This window comes from Narcine bancroftii, chromosome 7, assembly GCF_036971445.1.
Source record: "Narcine bancroftii isolate sNarBan1 chromosome 7, sNarBan1.hap1, whole genome shotgun sequence".
Classification (NCBI taxonomy): domain Eukaryota; kingdom Metazoa; phylum Chordata; class Chondrichthyes; order Torpediniformes; family Narcinidae; genus Narcine; species Narcine bancroftii.
In genome coordinates, this window is record NC_091475.1 from 16,109,327 (window position 1) to 16,134,377 (window position 25,051).

At 39.0% G+C, this 25,051-nt stretch overlaps 1 protein-coding gene across 1 annotated transcript in view; it reads left to right on the forward strand.

The window, feature by feature from the left end:
- The window catches only part of mrps6 (mitochondrial ribosomal protein S6), a 54,419-nt gene that overhangs the window by 19,458 nt on the left and 9,910 nt on the right, over nt 1-25,051 (forward strand). Inside the window, exon 2 of the mRNA XM_069888995.1 lies at nt 17,434-17,573. Coding sequence (XP_069745096.1) covers nt 17,434-17,573 — 140 coding nt within the window. The remainder of the gene's footprint in view (nt 1-17,433; nt 17,574-25,051) is intronic.

The window sequence follows — 25,051 nt, forward strand, 5'->3', positions numbered from 1 at the left end:
GATGTATTTGCATACAATTAGGTGTTGTACAGTTTTCCTCAATTGCCACTTAATGTGTAACATGGAAGTCTGCAGACACTGTGATTGTAGTAAACAAATAAAAATGCTAGAGGGACTCAGCAGGTGTACCTTGAAGAAGGTATCTCCTATGGGTGCTGCATGACCTGCTGAATTCTTCCAGCATTTTTGTGTTTTTACTAATTGGTGATCTGATGTTGGGTTTTATCTCAGTCTTGCAATATGGTTCCTTTTCAATTGTTCCTGCTGTATTTCCTCATCACAAAACCTTTGACCTCCATCACTGCCCATGTCTTTAAATTCCCTTTCAATCTCTAACTTTTTTCCATCATCATCTAGAAATCAGTTTCTTAAGAGCCTCGTGATTCAAGTTTATCATTGATACAAATGAATTTAGTCTGCCAGTGTTTTAAATTGAATAAAACATATGTGTTGGAAGGACATTGAAGGGAAGAGCAAAGTTGAATCATGTCTTGACATATGAATGGCAAAAAAGGAGGGAGGTTACCTTAAGACTGAGAAGAGAAAAGGGACAAATTAAAATGGGATTCTTACTGAGAGCTTGATTATAGTGAGAATTATTTTGAAAATTAAACCAAAGATCTAAAATTGTTTGAAAAAAATAAAAAAAATTAGTCAAGAAAATAATAAGGTGTATTTTATTACATGAGATATTTCACTCTACAAAGCACTCATTTTTGATGGTCGAGTTTTGCTTCCATTCTATTTCTGTCTTTAAGTTGGGCAAAAAGTCATGGTAATTATCTGATGAAAATTATCAATCTGTCAAAGGTTGAAGTAGCAACTAAATTTGTATTGTTATCTTCTCCCTGTTCTGTGACTTAGTCATATAATACTGTACTCAGTCTGGTATACTTTTTATCAGCTGGGTTAAATGAGGTGGCTTCTGTCAATACAAGATAAGGAGCTCTCTCCCACACATGCTGGAGATTCCTGCTGAATATCAATTCTGAATTCCATGTACTTCATCACTTGGGTTGAAATATTACCACAAAGTTGTGGCTCACTCTACTTTCCAGGCTTTGTCTGCAGCTATCATTTATGGAGTTGTAGAGATATTCAGTATTAAACAGCCTTTAGTCCACCAGCTCCAGGTTGATATTTTTACAGTAATCCTCAACATATTTTAATCTCTGCATTCCCTTCACCACCACCACCCTCTGATTCTACCAGTCACAAGTGTGGTCAATTTTCAATACCGAGTTAACCTACCAACCCACAAGTTGTCAGGATATGGGAGGAAACTGTAGCTCCCAGAGGAAGCACACATGGTCTAGGGCAAATTATACACAGATGGCACTGGACATTAGCAGTGAACCAGTTTCTGGAGCCATGATGTGGCAGCGCTACCAGTACTAGATTGTGCTACGCATTGTAAAATTCTGATGCTCCAATTTTTGCTTCTGATCTGAAATGTACTGTAAATATTGGAAGATTGAGTAGCATTTAAGGAGGAAAATACATTGACCTGAAATATTGACCTTTATCTCCACAAATGCTACCAGAGGTGCTGAAAGTTGGATGTTTACTGTTTTTGTTTAATAGAATTAGTTTCATAGAGTAATTAAATCCAATATTCTTGGAAAATGGGAAAACAGATTTTTTTCAACTTTCATTTATAACCATATAACCATTTACGGAGCAGAAACAGGCCATGTTGGCCTTTCGAGTCCGCACCGGTTCACTGATTTTGTGTGCCCTCTTCAGGCAATGGTCCCGGTAGATCACTTCGATGGGGGAGGGGGCAAAGGGAGACTCCATTGATCCTCTCTGCCACTCTTTTTGCAAACAAAGTCTGAAACTCATGAAAAATTAATAATTTTTTTTTAATCTCCCCATTGTTGTATTCAGACAAAATACTCCAGCTAAAACCTTCAGCCACACCCTTATTGGTATAGTCTGTGCCAAAGATATAGTCCTAGCAATCTCTCTCATATAACCCTGGTAATTAAAAATCCTGCTACAATTATCAGTGGAATTGTTACATTTGCCCATCATCCTGCACTTAATGACTCCTGATTATGCCACAAATTAATATTAACATTACAATTAGATTTCCAATTCCTTTATTGCTCCTTGCTACCTCTGTACTCTTACCCTACAGTTCACTAAGACATCTGTTCTCCAATTCTGATCTCAACATTCAAAGTTCAGATCTATTATCAAGAGTACATGCATGACATTACATGTAACCCTGAGATTCTTTTTCCTGAGGGCCAGGCAGAATTTCTACTTAATGGTTGTGCAAATTACTGCACTCAAGAAAAGTTACCTGTACAAAAGAGAAAAATGTGAACAAAGAAAGGAATCCAAATGAACTGACAGTGCAATACAGAAAATAAATATTCATTAATAAATAACGTGCAAAGTAAGAGACCCTAAATGAGTCTCTGATTGAGTTTGTGGTTGAGGAGTCTGATGGTGGAGGGGTGGCAACTGTTCCTGAACCTGGTGGTGTGAGTCTACACCTCTTTCCTAATGGCAGCAAGACCACAATCGTCTGAGTGTGAGGTTGTTGTTATGTGGATGGTATTGTCAAACTCAGTTCCACAGGTGTAGACTAGAGCTGGGGGAAAAAAATGTCCTGATTGTTCTCAGATCAGATGTTAATTGCTTTATCTTTGCGGATCAAAAGATAATGAGAAAAGCAAGAGTCTTTAAATAAGTCAAATTGAATTTGTTTAGGAGTCTGATGGTGGAGGGGTGCCACCTGATCCTGACAAATCAATCTGCAGTTTATGAATTTGGAGCTACTAAGATGCAAATTTTTAACTGAAGCTTGGATATTTAAATTTTCATTGCATTACACAGTTCTTTTTGTATTTTTTTTAACATCTATATCAAAGTACACTGCCCTTGAGGGATGAGAGCTGATTGCCCAGATTCTGTTTGATCTTCCAACTTGCCATTTTGAGTTGTGTTTTTTAAAAACTTTTCATTATGTATATTTTTGCTCTAAATTGCTGGATTAGGAAACAGACAGCATGTTGGTGAAAATTGGGAAAATGAAACAAATCTGGCGAATGATGATGAGTCGTTAGGTATAGAAAGAGCAGTAAAGAGGAAATAATAGCAAGAAAAAACATTTGGAATGTTGAAAATGTCAAAAATCTCAAGTTTATTGCACGCAAGAATATAGTCAATTGCTTGAAGTTCTCTGAAAGTTGCCTGATTTCTAATAATGCAGTAATTGGTGGCATCACATGGTTAGTTTTTTTTGTACCTCAGTCCCTGCTGAGATCAAAATGTTTATTTGAGTCTTTAGAAACTGAGGGTATGAAAACTGAGCAAGGAAGTAAATGAAAGTTACAGATGCAGGAAATCTGAAATAAAAATGTAAAATGCTACAGGTCAGACATCATCTGTGGAAAGACGAACAGTGATTTGGGTTAAAGATTCTTCAACATAACTCGTTTAGTAATGATGTAATAAAACGGACTGTGATCCTATTCTGATAAAAGCATTAACTCTATTTCTCTTTTCACAGATTGTGATGTTCCTCACATTTTCTATTTTTATGTATGAAATTAGATTTGGGTTAGAGAGTTGATTGTGATTTGCAAAGGCAGATTAGGCTTAAGGAGCCAGTAGCCACAATACCCGACTGTAAAGCAGCCTATTGTACTCCTGTGCGGCTGTCGGGTGGCCACCTGAAAGTGGAGAACCCAGCCAGGAGGTTTACCTACCTAACCCTTCTCCAGTTGGTATAATATCCTGCTCCAAGAATCCCCTGTTGCACCTGAAAGCAGCTAATGTTCACTAATTGTAAGGCTGATTCCTCTTTCACATCTAAATTGATAGTACAGTACTTGGCAAATTTGTTTGTTTCTTGGTAAATTATTTTTGCGCTAGTTGTAGTTTGGTATTTTAATAAAATCACTCTTCATTGGTATAAAACCAATGGGAATAGTGGAATAATTCCAGATTGAATGACAATTAGAGCAAGTTTTAATTGAGTTCTTCCCAGATTTTATATTGTAATTAGATGTGTTCAGATGTAAAGTTGAGTATTAGTGATATTGCTTAGTGTCGAGAAAGCAGTGTACAATTCACAGAAATTTTGTTGCGCCTTTCTGATGTAAAACACCAATCCTTGATGAAGGGCTCAAGCCTGAAATGTTGGTTGTGTGTCTTTACTATATAAACTACACACTTGACCTGCTAAGTTTCTCCATCATTGTTTTTACTCACTTTTTTTTTCCTCTATGGACTTATTTCCGTAATATACCTGACAATTCTATTGTCATTGAGTTGGCAATGTGCGAAATGATAAAAGTCAAAATTTTACTTGCATTTTCCATATAGCTGTTAATGGGAGATTATCTACTTTCTGATCCAATTGCCATATACCTTAATCCTTTTAGTACCCAAAGGTGTCGTTGAATATACAGCCATGCATTGACTTGTGTCCTGGTTATGTTCTGCAAACGAGGACGCAAATCGATTTTGGTGTAAGTCGATCATTGTAGATGAAATATACTGTACAACATAAGATACCATGACACAAATACATGTTCACCTAAACCTCTATATTGTACATACATGTCTAAATACCATAGTTAATAAAATGTAAATACTGCACAGTACCTATAAAAATATGCATACACAGGTAAAAATAGTAATAAGACTGTATGTCTCTTCCAAATTGAGGGCACTGCTTTTCTTCTTTGATACTGCCCGAGGCTTGCTTTGGGGTGTTTCGGGGGCGTGATGCACGGTATATTTTCAGATGAAATTTGGCCAACGAGATAACACGCAAACAAGAGACCGCATGGAATGTGATTTGATGTTGGTATCTTGTATGCTATCGAGACTAGAAAAGTGTTATGTGCAGTATTTTTTTCATAAATAGAGTACACATTAATGTATTAACAATAAAAAGTACATATTATCGAATTCAATTACATATGAACTGTTCTAAATTGTATGCTGTGTACCATTACACGGATGGTAATGCAATCACTTTGTTTTGGCTTTTGAGCCCACAGGTCAAATGTGTGACTTAATGTCCGCTAACGCCTGCCAACGTCAGTACTGGTGTAAATTTAAAAAATTTTAATAAGCCCTTATGGTGACCTCGGATGTATCTGTGATCAGACGTTACTCAAAGTATGGTTGTATTCCCTCGCACATGAGCCTCTGTAGCCCTTTGGATTATAGAATTTCCCAGAAAAACATCCCTCCGAAGAAATGTATCATCCTTAGTCTTGAGAAAGCGGGTTCTCAATTTACTCGGGCTTTCTTTGAACTATACATAAAATTATATTATCTCCCATTCTTTTGTATGCCTATGATCTTAGGCCAAATCCTACCCACCATCTCTCATAGAACACTTTAATTGAAGAATCAATTTATGAATTTATGGTTAAGTATAGACAAATATACATTGTTCTTTGAAGACTAGATACCAATGGACATGGGTGTGTCTCAACAAGATTTCTCAAGAAAACATGATGCAATTTGTCTCCTGTATTTTCTGCACCTGCAAATTAACTTTGCATTTCATATCTAAATATGCACAAGTCTCTGTGCAATCGGTTCCACATGGTTAGTATAGTGGTTAGCTTAATGCTGTTGCAGCATTCAGGACTGGGGTTTGAATCCCAAGTTGTCTGTAAGGATTCTCCCCCTGTCTGCCTGAATTTTCCCTGGGGGGGGCTCTGGTTTCCTTCCATCATTCAAAACATACCGAGGGTTGTAGGTCAATTGAGTGTAATGGACGGTATGGGCTAATGGACCAAAAGGTCCTGTTACCATGATGCATGTCTAAATTTATAACTTAAAAAAAACTCGCTTCTTGATTTTTAAAAGTATTCCATTTGCCTTCCCACTAAAATGAATCCTTACTTTAAGCCATTCTTTGCTGCTTTCTTGCCATATTCCATTTGCCTTCCCACTAAAATGAATCCTTACTTTAAGCCATTCTTTGCTGCTTTCTTGCCATATTCCATTTGCCTTCCCACTAAAATGATTCCTTACTTTAAGCCATTCTTTGCTGCTTTCTTGCCATGCAGTCATGGACAAGTTGATTTTGGAGGCCTTATCTCTCTTCATAAAGGAATGTTGTCTGCCTAAATGTACTATGATTTTCAGTGTTTTAAGAATGGATTCTATCATGCTCTAATAAAGCCAGCAAAGATGATGGTTTTGGGGGTGGGGTGGGTGACTGGTTCCATTTGTTATGATTTTACAGAAGCTGTTGTCAGACTAATATCTCCATCGTTTGTACTTTCTCAATCTTATAGAATCTTGGAAATTAAGGACAACTATTAGTTGCAAATGCATAATCTCTGGAGTTATTTCAAAACATTTATCGCGTATAGGGGATTTGCCAACTTTTGTTTCCACTAATTTTACCAGTACCCTTTCTTGACAATATACTGTTTACTGTCAAGAGTTCCCTCTCCCAATCTCCTGTCACCAAACAATTTTATGTATAGTTCAAAGAAGGCCCGAGTAAATTGAGAACCCGCTTTCTCAAGACTAAGGATGATACATTTCTTCAAAATTATGGTGCATAAGACCATTTGAGATAGGAACAGAATTAGGCCATCTGATCCATCTTCTACTCCACTATTCAAATCGTAGTTGTGACCCAATTCCTTAAGACTCAATTTTCCTGTCCTTTTCATAACTTTTGACACCCTTCCTAATCAGGAACCTATCAGCCTCCGCTTTACAATTTACTCAATAACCTGAATTCCACACGTTCACTACCAGAGGGCACCAGTCTTTCTTCTGTATTCTAAAGGGGCGTCCTTTTATTCGAAGGTTGTGTCCTCTGGTCCTAGACTCCCACGACTTGAAATATATTTTCCATGTCCACTCTATCCAGCCCTTTCAATATTCGGAACGTTTCAATGAGATCCTTCTCGTTCTTAACTTGAGCAAGTACATCAAACATCCCTTTCACGTTAACTCTTTAATTCCCAGGGTCATTGTCAAAAACCTCCTCTGGACCCTCTCCAATGTCATCACATCTTTCATTGGGTGTGGGACGCAAAACTGCTCTCGATACTCCAAATGTCTGACCGACGCCTTATAAAGCCGTTGCTTTGCTTTTATATTCTGTCCTCTCAAAATTAATGCTAATATTGCATTTTCCTTCCTTGCGACTGTCTCACCTGCAAGGTAACCTTTAGGGAAATCTATACTAATAACTTCTAAGCTATGTGGGACCTCCACTTTCTAAATTTTCTCCCCATTTAGAAAATATTCTGCATCTTAATTCCTTCTACCAAAGTCCACTTCCTTGTGCTTTATTTTATCGGTAATTTCTCTGCTTATTTTCTCAACCTGCTCAAATCCCTCTGCAGACTCCCTGCTTACTCAGCAATACTTGCCTCTCCAATATCCATGCATCATCTGCAATCTTGGCCAAAAAGCCATCAATTCTGTCATGAAATAATTTACACAGCGGCACGGTTAGTGCAGTGGTTAGCACAATGTTATTACATGCAGGCAATCCAGATTTGAATCTGGTGCTGTCTGTAGGAGTTTGTATGTTCTGCCCATGTCAACATGGGGTTCCTCTTGGTCCTCCAGTTTCCTCCCATGTTCCAATTAAGTATGGGGTTAGTAGATTAATTGGTCACATGGGTGTATTTGTGCAGCTTGGGTTCATGGGCTCTTACCGTGCTGGAGCAGGCCCAACACCAGCCCCTATAGAATATCAGTCACCCACTCTTAGCCTTCTACCAGTCAGTGAATCTATCCACGCTAGTACCTTTTCCTTAATAACATGTGCTCCTTTCTTATTTAGCTGCCTTATGTGTGACACCTTGTCAAATGCCTTCTGAAAATCCAAATAAACAACATCCATCAACTCTCCTTTATCTGTCGTGCAACGGATACAGAAGGATATGATGACCATTCTAGATTAATCTGTGCTCATTGCTCATTAATTCCAACACTTTGATACCAAAGTTAAATTAATTGGCCTTATTGCCCTGGTTTATCCACTCCTCCCTTTTCAAACATTAGCCCTTTTCATATTGGTTAACCTGTAAATTGGCTGTTCATTGAAATAATTAAAGAAGCTGTTTTTGCTGTTCACACTGGACCACTGTTAACCTGTTCTCTGTGTTTTTTCACACTCACCACCAGGCATGGGAATTCAGGGAGGAATCCACATTGCAAAAAAAGAGGTGGTGGGAATGTGGAACTCTCAGAGGAATGGTAGAGATGGGTACAATTGCAACATTTAAAAGCCAATTAGACAGGTACATATATAGGAAACATTTAAACGGATTTGGGCAAAATACAGGCAAATGGGACTACATCAAGTCAGCACCTTGGCTGGTATGAAAAAGTTGGGATGAAGAACCTAGCTTCATGTTGTAAAGCTCTGACTGTAAATCTGCAATTTAGATGATATGCTAAATTTCAATCAAATGCTGGTATTCTGAAGAACTTAAGGCATTTGATGTACCCTTTGCAACTGTGAAAACAGAAAATGTCTGAATTAGCAGATTAGGTAACATTCAAGGGAAAATGGATTCAGGTCAGTAAATTTTCAACTTTTGCCCTTCTGTGTTACAAGACATTGATCAAATATTGAGACCATTTGTGTAGGACAGATGCCATTAAGCTGGAAAGGCTCCAGGAAATAGTAGGTAAATTATTGGAAGGTGTCCTAAAAGATTAGATATACAATTTTTTGGATGGCCAGGGACTGATAAGGGATAATCAACATGGCTTTGTGCGTGGTAGGTTGTGTTTAATAAATCTTAGAGTTTTTCGAGGAGGTTACAAGAAAAGCTGATGAAGGAAAGGTTGTAGATGTTGTCTGCATGGACTTTAATAAGGGCTTTGACAAGGTCCAGCATGGGAAGTTAGTCAGGAAGGTTCCGACGCTAGGTATTTACGGTGAAGAAATGAACTAGATTCGACAATGGCTGGACGGGAGAAGCCGGAGAGTAGTGGTGGATGATTGCTTCTCAGATTGGAGGCCTGTGACTAGTGATGTGCCTCAGGGATTGGTACTGGGACCATTGTTGTTTGTCATCTTTTTCAATGATCTGGATGATATATATGGTAAATTGGATCAGCAAGTTTACAGGTGACACTAAGATTGGAGGTGTTGTGGACAGTGCAGAGGGATTGAGCTGGTAAAATGGGCTGAAAAATGGCAGATGGGATTTAATACAGATAAGTGTAAGATGTTTCATTTTTGAAGGACAAACCAAGAAAGGACATGGTGAATAGTAGGGCACTGAGGAGTGCGGTAGAACAGTGGGATCTAGGAATACAGATACATAATTCCTTGAAAGTGGCATCACAGGTGGATAGGGTTGTAAAGAAAGCTTTTGGCATCTTGGACTGAATAAATAAAAGTATTGAGTATAGGAGTTGGGATGTTATGGTAAAGTTGTATAAGACATTGGTGAGGCCAAATTTGGAGGATTGTGTACAGTTTTTATCGCCTAACTACAGGAAAGATGTCAATAAGATAGAAAGAGGCAGAGAAGATTTACTAGGATGTTGCCTGGACTTCTGGAACTTAGTTAACAGGGAAAGGTTAAACAGGTTAGGACTTTATTCCCTGGATCAGAGAAGAATGAGGGGAGATTTGATAGAGGTATTTAAAATTATGAGGGGGATAGACAGTAAATGTAGATAGGGCTTTTCCACCGAGGGTAGGTGAGATACAAACCAGAGGACGTGGTTTAAGGGTGAAAGGGGAAATTTTGGGGGTACCATGAGGAGGAACTTCTTCACACAGAGAGTGGTGGGAATGTGGAATGAGCTTCCAGCTGAAGTGGTAAATGCAGGCTCAATTTTAACACTTAAGAAGAATTTGGACAGGTACGTGGATGGGAGGGCTATGGGCTGGGTGCAGTTCATTGGGACTAGGCCAAACAAAATGGTTCGGCACAAACTAGAGGGGCCGATGTGGTCTGTTTCTGTTCTGTAATTGTTCTATGGTTCTAAAAGATTCACAAGGATGTTACTGAAACATCCTGGCTTTATTATAAGAAGAGGCCAATAGCTTAGGACTCTCTCCCTGGAGTGTAGGAGACTGAGAGATGACCTTGTGCAGGTATATAAAATCATGGAATACAAAAATAAATAGTCATAGTCTTTTTCCCAAAGCGAGGAAGGTAAAACTGGAGATAACTGAGAGGGGAAAGATTATGTTGAATGAACTACCAGAAGAAATGTTAAAAGCAGGTATAATTGTAATTTTTAAATAACATTGAGAGGGATGTGTGCCAAATGCAGGCAAATGGACTAGCTCAGCAAATTGGATGGGTTTGGATGAGTTGTACCAAAGGATCTCGATCCATGCTGTGAAAGGTCTCTAGTTTTCTATGTTATGGTTACATTTTTTGTTCTGGACTTTTGAATATGTTTTCTTTTGATTTTTCTTGCTGTAAGTTTCTAGATTATTTCTGGTTTCTGCAATATACTAGTAATTTCATTGTGGTTCTCTTCATTTCATGCCTTTTTCTAACTGCACAACATTATGTTTTGTTGCCTTTTATTTAATGTGAATTAAAACACGTGTTCTTGTGCCAACTGCCCTGTCAGATCTGCACTGGTTCGATAAGGGAACTAGTATTGTTCCCCTGCCTTCAAAATACTTGCTTTTCAAATACTTGTCCAGCTTTTTGAGCGCGACAATTGAACCTGTTTATGCTGCTATTTTTGGCAGTACGTTCCTGACCTTGACCACTCACTGTGTAAACATTTTCCTTGTGCAATTTTATGGGGCTATTCAAAAGAGAGGACAAAGTGCTTGAGGGCATGAATTCCAGAGTTTTGGAGCTGAGAATCTGTGACAACCAGTCTGGTGCATGTTAAAGGGCATTGCAACATCTCCCCAGCCAGCTGAAGTGCATTTTTAACATTTGGTAAGAAATTAAAACAGCCCTTGTTCTGCCACTTAATAAGGTTATGACTGATCCACAATTATATTGCTGATTTGCTGTCTGTACCTCGTGTTACAAGATCAAACCAGCAACCACAAAGAAGGCCTATCACACAGGGATAAAGATGAACATTTACTTTTTTTTTTTTTTTTTTCACACCATAAATCACAATAGCCATGATATACACTTTTTCTTTTAAGATGAACATTTACTTTATTAACAAAATTTCACGTTCAAACTTTAATTCAAAATCCTCCTTTTATAACAATGCCCACTGGTTACTATGCAAATCTCTATAACAGCGTAAAACTAATAAATTCCCCAGCCTAAGTATAACATACGTAATTAAAGTGTAAGCTACTCTTCCAACCAGCCCACAGAAAAACTTAGACACAAAACACACAAGACTCACAAAACTTCGACCTCAACTGAAGCACAGATCATAAACAAAATTCAGTTTGTTTGGTAAACTGAAGACAAAAGATCTTTGAGAGAGACCACGCGCGCGCACAGGTCATCCCAGTGACCTTGTATATAAAGCAGTCCAGAGCTGCAGTCTAGTCTTCCAGGTTTGTTTTGCAAGTCCAGAAATTTTTAGATCATATTCTGCACATGCCCAGTCCATCTCCCACTCTCTCAGCAGCCCACCTTCATCTTGGCTCTCTAAGGGAAATTGTCACTTTTCAACACAAAACCGCACAACACATAGGCCAATACACAACACAGAACTCTGTAACAGTTAAGATTCCCTTAACTAGAGAAATGTATTATTCATACAACAAAACTTGTGTAATGTGGAGTTGTTTATTCTGTGTGGGTCATAAAAATCTGAAGTGAACACCAAAAAGCAAGAAATTTTAGATGACATGTTTTATTTTAATATGTTAAACATCCTGAACTATCCCATTTTTTGAGAAGTCCAAGCTTAATAAAATTATAGCATATCTTATTATGGCACACATGGGAAAATAATGTAGTGAATGCAATTAACAAATGTAATTTACAACAGGTCAATATCAATTTAATTTTGAGCAGTCCTGGAAATTTGAGGGATTCTAATAGTTAAAACAATGAAGAACTGAACATTATACTGGTGCAGGTTTATAGAAAAAAAAACTGTAAAGGCTAGAAATGCTCAACAGCTCAGACAGTATCTGTGAGGTAAATGAAAATGAACCCTTCAGATATAAAACTTTCATTGCAGCTTTATACCACTTCACGTTTTGGTGTCAGTTTCACCCTCTTATTTGCACATTGCACACCTGTACTTTTGCCTAATGCACACTTATTCTTATGTCTTGTGGCATATTCAGATTTTCTCATACTACTTTCCTCATTTGATCTGCAAACAAGGTGCTTAATAGCAGACAAGATTACATTTGAGTTGATAGAAGTAGAAAAATATGAAAAGAAAATGGGGGCAATCACATTATTTGGGATAGTTCATGTGAGCACCTCATGGTGCAGGGGAGAGAGAATGAATTAGGATTGTATTCCTTGATGTGTAATTGATTTGAATGAAATTTTCAAGATATTAGGAAGAACTGGGCAGTGAGATAAAGAGAAATTTCTTTGAGCAGTTGGGGAGTCTTGGTCTAGGACAAAGATTAGATTTGGTTTGAAAAATTACTGCTTTTCTCAGAATCTGAACATCACTGACAAGGCCAACAACCTTCACTGAGGATATGTTGTATATATAAAAAAAAATCAGGAATGAAGTTAGCTAACATGTACATAATGATCATTGACTGATTAAACCAGGTCAATTAATTTTAAACCCGAGTTTGGTAGATTTTTTGTTAACCAAAGAAATTAAAGAATAATAGAAGAAGATTAGATCACAGAATCAAGTTGCAGGTTAGCTGTGGGCTCATTAAATTATATGAACAGCTTACTCCTGTTTACTGTTGTTATCTTCATAATTGAAAGGTGGACAGACACATGGAAATCTATTACTATAGAATAGACCAATAATTATGGGAAATTTCAAGCATCTTAAAATAAATTGGCCAGAGAGGTAAATGAAGGAGGTTCTTACATCAGTTCTTTCTAATCCAGTCACTAAATGATTTGAACAATTAACCTCTGCTTGATCTGGTAATGCCGAGTGACCCAGAGAAGTAGAGGAAGTGGGAATGGAAGCCACAATGGAATAAGCTTCATGACAATTGAAAGGACAAAAGGTTCAACAAAGATCAGGTCAATGGGTTAAAGAAAACTCAAGTTTTGGAGCCTGGGAAAACAATTTTGGAAAGCAAAATAGACCGTGCAAATTGGCAACCAATGATTTGGAACAGAAATGGGCAGCACTTAGAATAGAGTTCTGCGGAATCTGGGAAAAATACATTTCACTAGAAAACAAGTTAACCATTTATCAGATACCGTAGACTAATGAAAGGCGCAAACATGTGAACGAGAAGAAGAATCCAGATTATAATCATGCCAGAACTTGAAATCTGGAAGGTAGAGAGATCCTCAGGTTTAATTATTTGGGAATATAACATTTTCTACAAAAAAAATGAAAAGGCGGAATGGATACGGGGCTCCTAAAGGAGGGGCAGGAAAGTTAATCACAAGCATTAACAGAAATATTAAATAATTAAAAAAAAATTTATTAGATCAGGTGGACATTATATCAGACAGTTAGATTTATAATGTGGCTGCTAAGCCACTAAGCTGAAAGGAACACACCGAGTCTTGCAGAGTTCTGTAATAAGTTCTTTGGCTTGGCTTCGCGGACGAAGATTTATGGAGGGGTAATGTCCACGTCAGCTGTAGGCTCGTTTGTGGCTGACAAGTCCGATGCAGGACAGGCAGACGCGGTTGCAAGGGAAAATTGGTGGGTTGGGGTTGGGCGTTGGGTTTTTCCTCCTTTGTCTTTTGTCGGTGAGGTGGGCTCTGCGGTCTTCTTCCAAGGAGGTTGCTGCCCGCCGAACTGTGAGGCGCCAAGATGCACGGTTTGAGGCGAGATCAGCCCACTGGCAGTGGTCAGTGGGGCAGGTACCAAGAGATTTCTTTAGGCAGTCCTTGTACCTCTTCTTTGGTGCACTTCTGTCACGGTGTCCAGTGGAGAGCTCGCCATATAACACGATCTTGGGAAGGCGATGGACCTCCATTCTGGAGACGTGACCTACCCAGCTTTACTGGTTTTAAATCTCACATTTTTATTCCTCTTGGTTAGGAAGCCTCCCCTCATAATCCCGCCAAATCTCTTCCCCCACACTCCTATAACTAAAGGACATACACTTATCTAGCTCTGATGGGTGGTAGGGGAGGGGGGGGGGAGCCCAGTCCCAGAATCCTTAGCACCCCAGCGGAGCGGAAATGTCGTCAACTTCCAGGCCATGGCTTTGCCCTGCGGTGAGCATCTCCGTAGATGCTACTGGCTGCGGACTTACCTGTGGCTGCTGGAGCTGGTTTGCTTATTGTTCAGGTGAGCCACTACAATAATATAATTACACTTTAAAATAAAGAATGATATGAAACAAGGTATTGAAAGTCAGATAATCTCCTGGTCTGAATAGATTTCACTTGTTAATTTTAAAAGAATCAAGGGAAGTGATGGCAGCACCTTGGAGACTGCTGGTGTGATGATCTTCGTTCTTTAGTGGAGGGGTTGTAGGTTGAATAGTTTTCTGAAGATTAGTCCCACTGAAAAGGAAAGCTTGATGGAGTGGGGTGCAGTACTGTGGCAAGAAAGCTTGAAAAAGCATTGGAGCAATGACTTCACTTTCAGTATACCAGCACGATCAATGATAAAAGTATTTTTCAAGATCAGTCCCTCAAATCCAACTCAACACGTGGTTGACCCGGTAGAGTGATCTCAGGCTTTCAACGTGCTTTAGAAACTTTGCTACCAACAGGTGATATCTCAAAGCATCGTGGAGATGCCACAAATGCAATCTCCGCAAAGTTCTCCAAATCAATTAGCAGGATTAGTGAATCGATGTCAGTGCTCTATCTCAGGTCAATATCTCCAGCATTGAACCCTTAATGATATTCATTTGGCTTGGTTGTGGTCATTATCTGCATGCCCAACATCAAACTCCCAAAACAGATAGACTTTTTCAAATTTTATGAGGGAAAGAGATTCAAGGATGTTCTCAAAAAACCCGTGTTCAAATGCAATAGCACTATCCTGGGAGATGCTGGGCTATGACTACTTAATTTAATTTAATTTAGACATACAGCACGGTAACAGTCCATTTCGACCCACGAGTCTGTGCTGCCCAATTAACCTATACCCCTAGTACATTTCGAACAGTGGGAGGAAACCAGAGCTCCCGGGGAAAACTCTCCATGCAGCATGGGATTCGAACTATAGTCCCAATTGCTGGCGCTCTAAAGGCGTTGCGCTAACCGTTACACCAACTGTGCCATTCTTTAAAGAGGGAAAGAGTACTCTGGGTCAGCTGGAGGATGTCATGTTCATGCATATGGAGGTCACAGAAGCACAACAAACAGTGGAATGAGAGTGTTACTCGAAACAACACATCCACACTGCCGAGCACTTTTGTGCAAAATCCACGATTCCACGTTGGCCTCGTGCGATACCTCCGAGCCCTTGAAACTGTGGGAGCACCTCATCTTTAATCCTTGGGACGACCTAAAAGATGTGCATTGATTCTGAACAGAGTGGCCCAATCCAAGGAGTTTATTATCTTTGCTTTTGCAAACCTGCAACAATGCAGGTTCTTCATTTCAATGTGACAAAACATGATATACTGTAATTACATGAATATATCATGACTTTATAATTAATTCAATAAATAATATTTACACATATAAATATTTGAGAGAGATACACACACACACACACATACACATTCACTATTTGGGTATATTTTTCTCTATGATGGTTTTAACAATGGAGTTCAAGTAATTGATATGAATTGTATTTCCTTTCTGAATGTTTTCTTTTTTTTTAATTGGTTTTTATAATAAATACAGTACAATGAAAAAGAAAATGAAACTGAAAATACAATATCACACACATATAAAACTTCAAACAGTATAAACTTGGACCCCCTGCACTGCGCTCATTACACTGGATGAAGACAGAAAAGTTTAAAAAAAAACCCCACCTAACCTACTTTTTTTAAAAAAACTAACAAAAAAAACCCATCTGAGAATCTTAGAATATTTCCTAAGTTATATTTTATCACCTCTGCAATCCCTTATCTTGATGTTTTACTCTTTCAAGACTCGTTCAACATTGTGTGATAGGAATAATTTTGTAGTACAATCCCTGATTTTAATTTTGCTTTTTGTCCCCATTTAACATCAAAAAGACCGTTGTTCCTGGATTGTTAGCATTTTGCAAATAATTGTTCTTCTTAGATGGTGTATGGTTTGATATGTTATGGCAGCCCAATATTAAAATCTCCCTTGAGAGTTACCAGAAATATTGATATGTATCCGTTTTGATTTCTCTTCTAAAATATACATAATTGGAAGTTGGTGTGGATGCATGTTCAGTAAGCTTGCAAATAACATGAAGATTAGCAGAGCTTTTGATAATGTGGAAGATAAAATCAGGCTGAAGAGATGTACATGATGAAATGGGCTGAAAAAAATTGTAGATGAAGTTTAATCCAGAAATAGTGAGGCTTTTGGTGTTCTCATGAGACTTGAACATAAACTGTGAAAAGTAGAATTATAGTGAATATTGAGGATCAGAGGGACCTTGACATACAGGTCCATAGATCCTTGAAGGTGTAAGGATGTTGTCAGGGATAGAGCATTTTGGTACTGAGGAGAGACTGGAATAGTTCTGTATTCACTTTGGAGTGGAAGAGGGAAAATGTATAAAATTATGTGAGCTATTAGATAGTGTAAACAACAGCAAACTTTCCCGCCCTCCCCTACCACCCATCAGAGCTAGATAAGTGTATGTCCTTTAGTTATAGAGTATGGGGGAAGAGATTTGGCGGGATTATGAGGGGAGCCTTCCTAACCAAGAGGAATAAAAATATCCAAAATACCCTGCCTGAGAGTGATTAAAGTTGGGTCACTGCCAGCATTTAAGAGATGTCCCGATGAGCACTTGAATCACTCAGGCATATGGACCAAGTGCTGTGAATTGAGGTTCATGTAGGAGGTTGCCCAATGGTTGATGTGGACAAGTTGGCCTGTTTCCATGTTGTACAGTTCCATGGCTCTCTGACACTGAGGCAGAGAACTTTGCCACCTTCTATAGATTTGCTATTCAAGTCATTAACTGGAAGGTGAGGTTCTACCTGATTGTCCACTCTCACAATCACCTTAGTCATCTACTGGTAGATGACTGCACGATTCCATTCTTCAAATCTTTCAAATAGATATCTAAAATATGTTATTTTTATGCAAGTCAATGCAATATTTAGAACTTTCCTCTAAACCAAATAGTTCACAATGCTTGCTCCTTTCAAATAAGGCATTGAAAGGTTTTTTTGGAATTGCCAACATTGCACTTGCACTGATACTTTCTCTGTTCATCTTTCTTCCCTTTCATGTACCCATCCTTGCTGTTTTCTCATAGCCGGAAACAGCTGCTGCCTTGCGGCGTACCGTTGAGGCACTGCTAGAAAATGGAGCTGTGGTGAGAAACCTGGAAAGCTTGGGAGAACGGACACTGCCATACAAAATATCCAAGCACAATCTGCGGCACAACAGAGGCGGGTATGTCTCATAGAAGTCTAAAATCTGCCTGTTGCTATTAATTCTATCAGCCATTGTATTTTGGAGCTCTTTACCCTGTTTCAAGGTGTTGAGCGGGTGCTATCCATAGTGATCACTCAGTCTGCCTGGAAGCCAGATTGTGAATGCTGAGAGCACGAATGAGATTGGAAAAAGTGCAAGTTAATCACTGGAATGCCTGGAAAGACTCTGGGTCCCTTGATGGTGGAAGGGAGAGGTGAAAGTACAGGTATTGCACCTTCTGGAAAAAGTGGCACACAGCAGGAATGGTCCTTGATTGGTTCCTTAAATGACCAAGTTCAAATTTATTGTCAGATTATTTACACAACATCACATACAACCTCGAGATTCTTTTCCCAGTGGGCCATGCAGAATTTCTACTTCTCAAGATGTCTCTTTAGGAAAGATTTGGCAGATAAAACCCTTCTTCCCGGAATTTGAAAGATTAAGAGATGATCTTATTGGACCAAAATTCCAAGGGAGCTTGTTAGAGTGGTTTCTCTGAGGGGGGAAAAAAAATCTAGATTGAGGACACATTTAACTTGAATAAATGAAAACATATTGAACGGGGAGGCGAGAAAGAACTTCTTCAAGGGTTGTGAGATCTTGGAATTTTCTTTCCCAGGGAAGTGTGAATACTGAATATATTTGAGGCCGAGAGAGGTTTTTGGATTAGGAAATATTTGAGGGTTGTAGACGTTAGGTGGGAAAGCAAAGTGGGGGCAATAATCAGATGAGCCATGATCTTAATGAATGAATATCCAGGCTTGTGCTGTCTATTTCTTAACCAATGAGAGAATTCTTATATTTACTGGGATGTTGCAGAGTGCTTTCTTTGAATTTAGAATTGGAACAAATATGCATTGGCCAATATTAAAATGTGTTTAGTGAACAAGCAACACCCAGTTCCAACTGATCCATCACTGTTTTAAATCAAGTATTTTTTTGCTAAAACTGCGTAACAGTAACTCTGAATCTTTGTGGCGGCGTGGTTAGCACGACGCTGTTATAGCTGTTATATTCAAATCCAGCACTGTCCGTAAGGAGTTTGTTTGATCTTCCCGTGTCTGCAAGGGTTTCCTCTGGGTGCTCCGGTTTCCTCCCACTCTTCAAAACATACCAAAATTTAGACATAGAGCATGGTAACAGGCACTTTCGGCCCACGAGCCCAGGCCGCCCAAATACCCCAATCGACCTACACACCCCATACGTCTTGAAAGGCGGGAAGAAGCTGGAGCAACTGGAGAAAACCTGCGCAGACACAGGAAGATTGTACAAGCTTCGTTCGGGTCTCTGGAGTTGTAATAGCATTATGCTAACTGTGTGGCCCATATTTTGAAGATGGCGTTGTTTCATACGGCATCCTTCCATCCAGAGAGCAAAATGAAACTTTCATCCCATCACAGATACAAACAAAAAAGCAAGTTTACGTTAACTACATTTTTAAATTCTTTTGTTTCAAGCATTTATAATAATATTTTTAATGTACTAATTAGAAACCTATGTTGTAAATTTTTCATCTCTCCTTTGCCTTTTTGTGGGAATTACACAGTGGGTTCAAAATGTATTTTAAGACCTGAATTCCAGATTCTTTCAAATGAAATGCAGAAAGCTAATTTTAGATTTTGTCAGACTGAGTTGTTTATGAAAATAAACATCTATTTAATCCAAGATAAACTCAATGTCAAAGCTGAAAACTGAAACATTTTGAACACAGAATTGTAAACTTGTTAGTTTTTAACCTGTACAATAAAATAGTTTGATACAAAACTTTATTTTAAGATGGGTCTCAATAAGGAAATATTTTCTACTAAAGAATAAGGATTAGTTGTTCACTTTAGGAAGGGAAAACCAGATGTATACAAATGAGTGATCACTGGAGGATCAGAGGTGGAGGGAGTGAGCAAATTTAAACATTCCTGGGAGACACCATCCTGGGAGGTTCTTTCCTAGGCCCAACACACGAATGTTATCGTGCAGAAAGCACATCAGCGTCTCTATTTCCTCAGGAGTTTACTTAGGTTTGGTAAGACGTTGAAAACCTTGGCAAACTTCCACAGAAGTAGTGGAAAGTGTGCTGACTGGCTGCATCACAGTCTGGTATGGGGGCACAAATAACTGAGTGGAAAACCTTGCAAAATAGAGTGAACGCAGCCCAATACATCACAGGCAAAACTCTCCCCCCATCAAGAAAGTCTACAGGGAACGCTCCCACCGGAGAGCAACAAAAATCACTGCTTCCGTACAGTAAGGGGTCTAGGTGCTCAAAACTCACCACCAGGTTCAGGAACAGCTGCTCCCCCTCCACCATCAGACTCCTCAACAACCAACTCAATCAGGGACTTGTTTATTACTGAATATTTATTCATTTTATTTATGGCACAGTCAGTTAGTTTGCACTTCATTACATTTCTCTTTTGCTTACGTATTGTTTCTTGAGAATGTTTTTTTTCACTACCAATAAGTTAAAATTCTCCCTGGCTCATAGGAAGAAGAATCTCAGGATTGTATGTGATGTCATGTGTACACTCTTTGACAATCAATCTGAACTTTGAACAAATAGTTGAACCTTTTCACAGTTTTTTATATATATATATAATATATATATTGTAGCGGCAGCTACACTGCTAACTGAAATAACACACAACCAGACGGGTTGAGCTCAGTGAGCAGAACTGATTTATTGCAGGCTGCCTGGCTGGCCTTATACTCCCTGCCCAGACCTGACTGAGAATCGTACTGGGGGCGCTGATGTCACCAGGGTGTCACATGGGTCCCCAAGCATGGGCTTCTGAGGTTGAAGGGGAAACCCCCGACGGCGCCATTTTGGCTGGCTGCCCCGCTGTGTGTGTTACAAGTGGGGCCGGTTCGCCTGCCTAACGGCATGCCGCCACACACACACACACACACACACACACACACACACACACACACACACACACACACACACACACACACTTTATATATAATATATTTTATTCTGGAGACTTTTGAATCTCTCCATACTTTCTTAACCATAAGCTTGTCCAAGATCACCAAAAGATTTGTTTTGTGCTACTTAAATGTTTTTTTTTCCCATTAACTGCAACTATCAATGTCTAGCCAACCATCCTTTCATATTTGTTATTTCTTTTTCTGTCTTGCCATATTGTGGTACTTGAAAGCATACTATTGTAGTTGGTATATCTTAAGGACCTGTTTGGCTGCAGCAAATAAGAATTTCAGTGCTTCTGTATGTATGTATATGACAGTCTTTCCCTCTCTGTGAATTTTTATGTAGTTAGTAGGAGACAAAATATGGAGGCCAACTCAACTTGACTGCTTCACAGGGAAGGGGGCCCATAAACTTTGAGCAGAGTCTTAAGAGGGCACAACCAAAAAAAGTTGAGAATGGCTGCACAGAATGTCTTTTAAATGTTATAATTCTCTCTACTTCTACCACTTCCACTGGCACCTTGTTCCATACACCTGCCATATCATATACCTGCCACCCTTTGTGTGAAAAATGTGCCTCTCCGGTCCATTTTAAATCCTTTCCACTGTACCATTATTATTCCATGTTCATTTTTAATCGATATTATCCATTTTATTTTATTTTGGATAGGTTCCATATGAGTTCAACTCAATAGGCGCAATGCAAAAAATTATTACCGAGTGGAATATAGGTCAAAAATGCCTACACTTCACCTTTCCTGATTTTGAATTTGTTTAACTTTGTAATTCAGCAAATCACTCTTCCAGTTTCAAGACACAGTACTTGCATATTGCAGTATTGATAAGTTTATCTATAGATAGACATTATTTTCTTCTTCTCTGTTCAAAGAAAACAGAGAACAGGCCATCAGGCCTAACTAACACCACAAAAAACTGTCGAACTGAACATCACCATATCTCTCTGCAAAAATTAGCTTAATGTCTATAAAGCATGTTGGGACTTGACAAGGATTTTAAAGGCATAAAATAGTGAACTGTGATGAGGAATGTTGATATGTTGGTTGAGGACTAAGGAATTGCTTTTTGTTAATATTAAGATTAATGATTAAAACAGATGTCAACATAATGAGACCTTTTTTTGATAAACATTGAATTTAAAGTTCAAGTTCAAAGTTCAAATTTATTGTCAGAGTACATACATGACATCAAAATAGGGTTATTGTTAAAACAAAATAAGTAGGCCTCATTCCAAAAATGAAATCTGATAAGTCTGATCCAATTCTCTACATGTGGATAAGATCAACTTGTAATTGTTTTTTCAGTATAGTTATTTTTCCTAGCTTAAATAATTCCTCAAGTTAAAACATGATGAAAAATGTTGGAAGTTAATCAGCTGGATAACAGATCATCGGGTATACTCTCTGTAGCTGGGAAAAGCAAGGAACCAAAATTAAAATAAATCCTAGCTTTGGAATCATACTCATACAGCATGGAAGCTGGCCCTTCAGCCCACAGACTACATCAACCATCAAACACTTATTTCAAGTCACCTTTTTGATCTTCATACCAAGCATTGCATGGTAAAGACGAGATAGCGTTTCTCCAGGATCACGGAGCAGACTTATGTAAATCAAAGTTAAAGTAGAAGTTAAAATGTTAAGACATATACAATAAAATTTCAGGGTCCACTATCCACATGTTCTGGGCATTCAAGAGCCTGATGGCTTGGGGGAAATAGCTGTTGCCCAATCTGGAGTAAGAGCACAAGTGCTATGGTACCTCCTTCCAGAAGGTATGAGGGAGAAAAGTTTCCACAAGGGGTGGGTGGAGTCATTCACAATGTTTATTGCTTTCTGTGTGCATCGTGCGTGGTAGATATCCGTCATGGTAGGAAGAGAGTCCCCAATGATCTTTTCTGCTGACTTCACTCTCCTCTGCAGGGTCTTATGGCTTGAGGTGGTAGAGTTTCCAAACCAGGCATAGATGCAATTGCTCAGAATGCTCTCAATACATCCTCTGTAGAGGATGGAGGGTGGGAGATGAACTATCCTTGGTTTTCGCAGGAAGTAGAGGCACTGCTGGGCTTTCTTGGCTATGGAGCTGGTGTTAAGTGAGATTCTCCGCCAAGTACACATGAAGGAACTTGATATTCTTGACAACCTCAATGGTAGAGCCGTCAGTGGTCAGCAGAGAGTGATCCCCCGGGCCTTCCGAAATTGACAACCATCTCTTATACAACCTAATCTTACACAAATCCTCACTTTTCCAATGATTCCCAAGATTCTACCCTTTACATACATATGAGGGGCTACTTACTGATTAACCAATCAAGTTGCATATTTTTGGGATCTGGGAAGCAACTGAAGCACTTAGGGAAAATCCATATGGCCACAGGAAGAATGTGCAATCTTCACCACCAAAGATCAGGATTGAGCCCAGGTCACTGGAGCCGTGAGACAGCAGAACTACCAGCTCCACTACTGTGCCAACATAAAGATTAAAAAAAAACTTAGTGCCTTTGGTTTTCTAGTTTTGCAAAGTAGAGCTTTGATGTTAATCAATTTCTTCCTTAACAGCTATGACACTTAAACAATACAAAATAGTGTAAGGGATTGCCACACCACCACTTGATTATAAATTTTGCTAAAATAACAAGTCTTTTTTCCACAAGGTTTGTTTCCTTAAAAAATATTATGGATTATGCAGACAACTTCAAGCTGAACACCAGGATAATTTCAGATTTGCTGTATCACGTAGCAAGTTGAAGAAACATAAAATTAACTTTTATTAAATTTAGCATGTTTAATTGCATAATGATGGTGACACATTGCATTAGTTCAACTGACCTAAAAATGTTTTGCCGCTGATTTTTGTTTGTACTCAGCATCTGGTGCCTCTCATGTCAGTCTCCAACAATGGTTGGCCAACATTGATGGATTCCAGTTGCCCTAATACTGCTTTTGTGTGGTCACCATGACCCAGTTCACCATGTTCGTCAATGACTGCACCAAGACCAGCAGAGAAGTCGTCTTAAGTTCAAATGCAGAAAATTTATTTCAATGACTTGTGGCACTTGGTGGTTTTGTCTGCTTGAAGTAGACTTAAAATATGACAGGAAATCACAAAAATAGGTTATATCTTTTAAAAAAAAGTATATGATAGGAAATTTTTAAGGTCATTTTCATGATCAGAAGCCAAAAATCCATAAAATGCATCCAAAGGTGTTCAGGAAGCAAAGTCTTTGTTCTCCAGTGCTATTGTTACTGTATCTACATTTACTCAGTTCATTCCCAAGCTGCAGTTTTTCTCTGCTAAACAGAGGTCAGTGAATGTAGGGAAGAGGTGGGGGGGGGGAGAGAAAGGAGTGCAGAGAGGTGGAGAGAGAGAGGAGGGCACAGAGAGAGAGTGTTAGAGAAAATCATTGCTTAATGTTCCAATTTCCCTGATGATCAAGGGAGGGACTTGTGCTTTCTGATATGTTTTTCATTTGCATTGCAGAATCCCACATTCACAGTATGTCAGAGAGATGCATTTCTCCAATGTTATTTCTTGGCAACATTAATGGACCATACCATACGCAGGTAAAGGAGAAAGAATGCAAACAAAAAAGAATGAGTGAATCCCTGGGAGTTCATCCCCAGGGAACTCATAGAAATAGAATACTATATGCTGTTTTATATTAAGAACGAAACAGCACTTTAAAAATCCATATTATATACATCGGGTATTTGAAGATTGAGCTAACCATGAGATAAAGAAGAAATTAGAAAGGAGCCAGTAATCTTTTCCAGATGTTCTGAAATTACAAGAGGTTATGATGATCTCTGGGACAGCTGTTGATGGACTCTTGAAACATTTTCCAATGCCAAAGATTTAAATATAGATAGACCCCGACTTACGATATTTTGATGTTACGATGATCTGAAGGAAATGCTTCTGTCCAATCAGTGCTCGCTGATCGTTTCCCACCACACCACCCCCCCTGCCGCCCAAAAACATCATAATTTTGGTGCTCCTCTTGTAGTGATGTCAAGGAAATGTGCTTTGCCAGACCCAGTGCCGTTTTTTTTTAAAGAAGCGATTTGTGATGCATGTTGCTGGGAGGGAGAGAGATGGAAGAGGGAGAGAGAGTGACAACATTCTGAGCATGCATTCCAAATCACAACATAGGTTGTGAAGTGACGCCGCTGCCCCTAGTTACTAGGCGCCATCTCGGGCTCCCGGCAGGAGCAGCGACATCAGGTCAGCCTCCCGGCAGGAGAGGGTGTTCCGGCCTACTGGCAGGAGCATCTCAGAAAACTACCTGTACAGGTAGACCCCGACTTACTATAATTTTGCCATACGATGCTAGTTGGGAAACTGAACCCCGTTGTGAGTAGGAGATAACACGCAAGTACAAGTTGATATTATTGTTCAAGCTAATGTATTGACAGGTTTTTGGCCTCCTCTGCATGTTGCCTAAACTCATTTCATATTTCATCCAGGGCTTTTGATATTTTGAAAACCATGGTATAATATATAATATG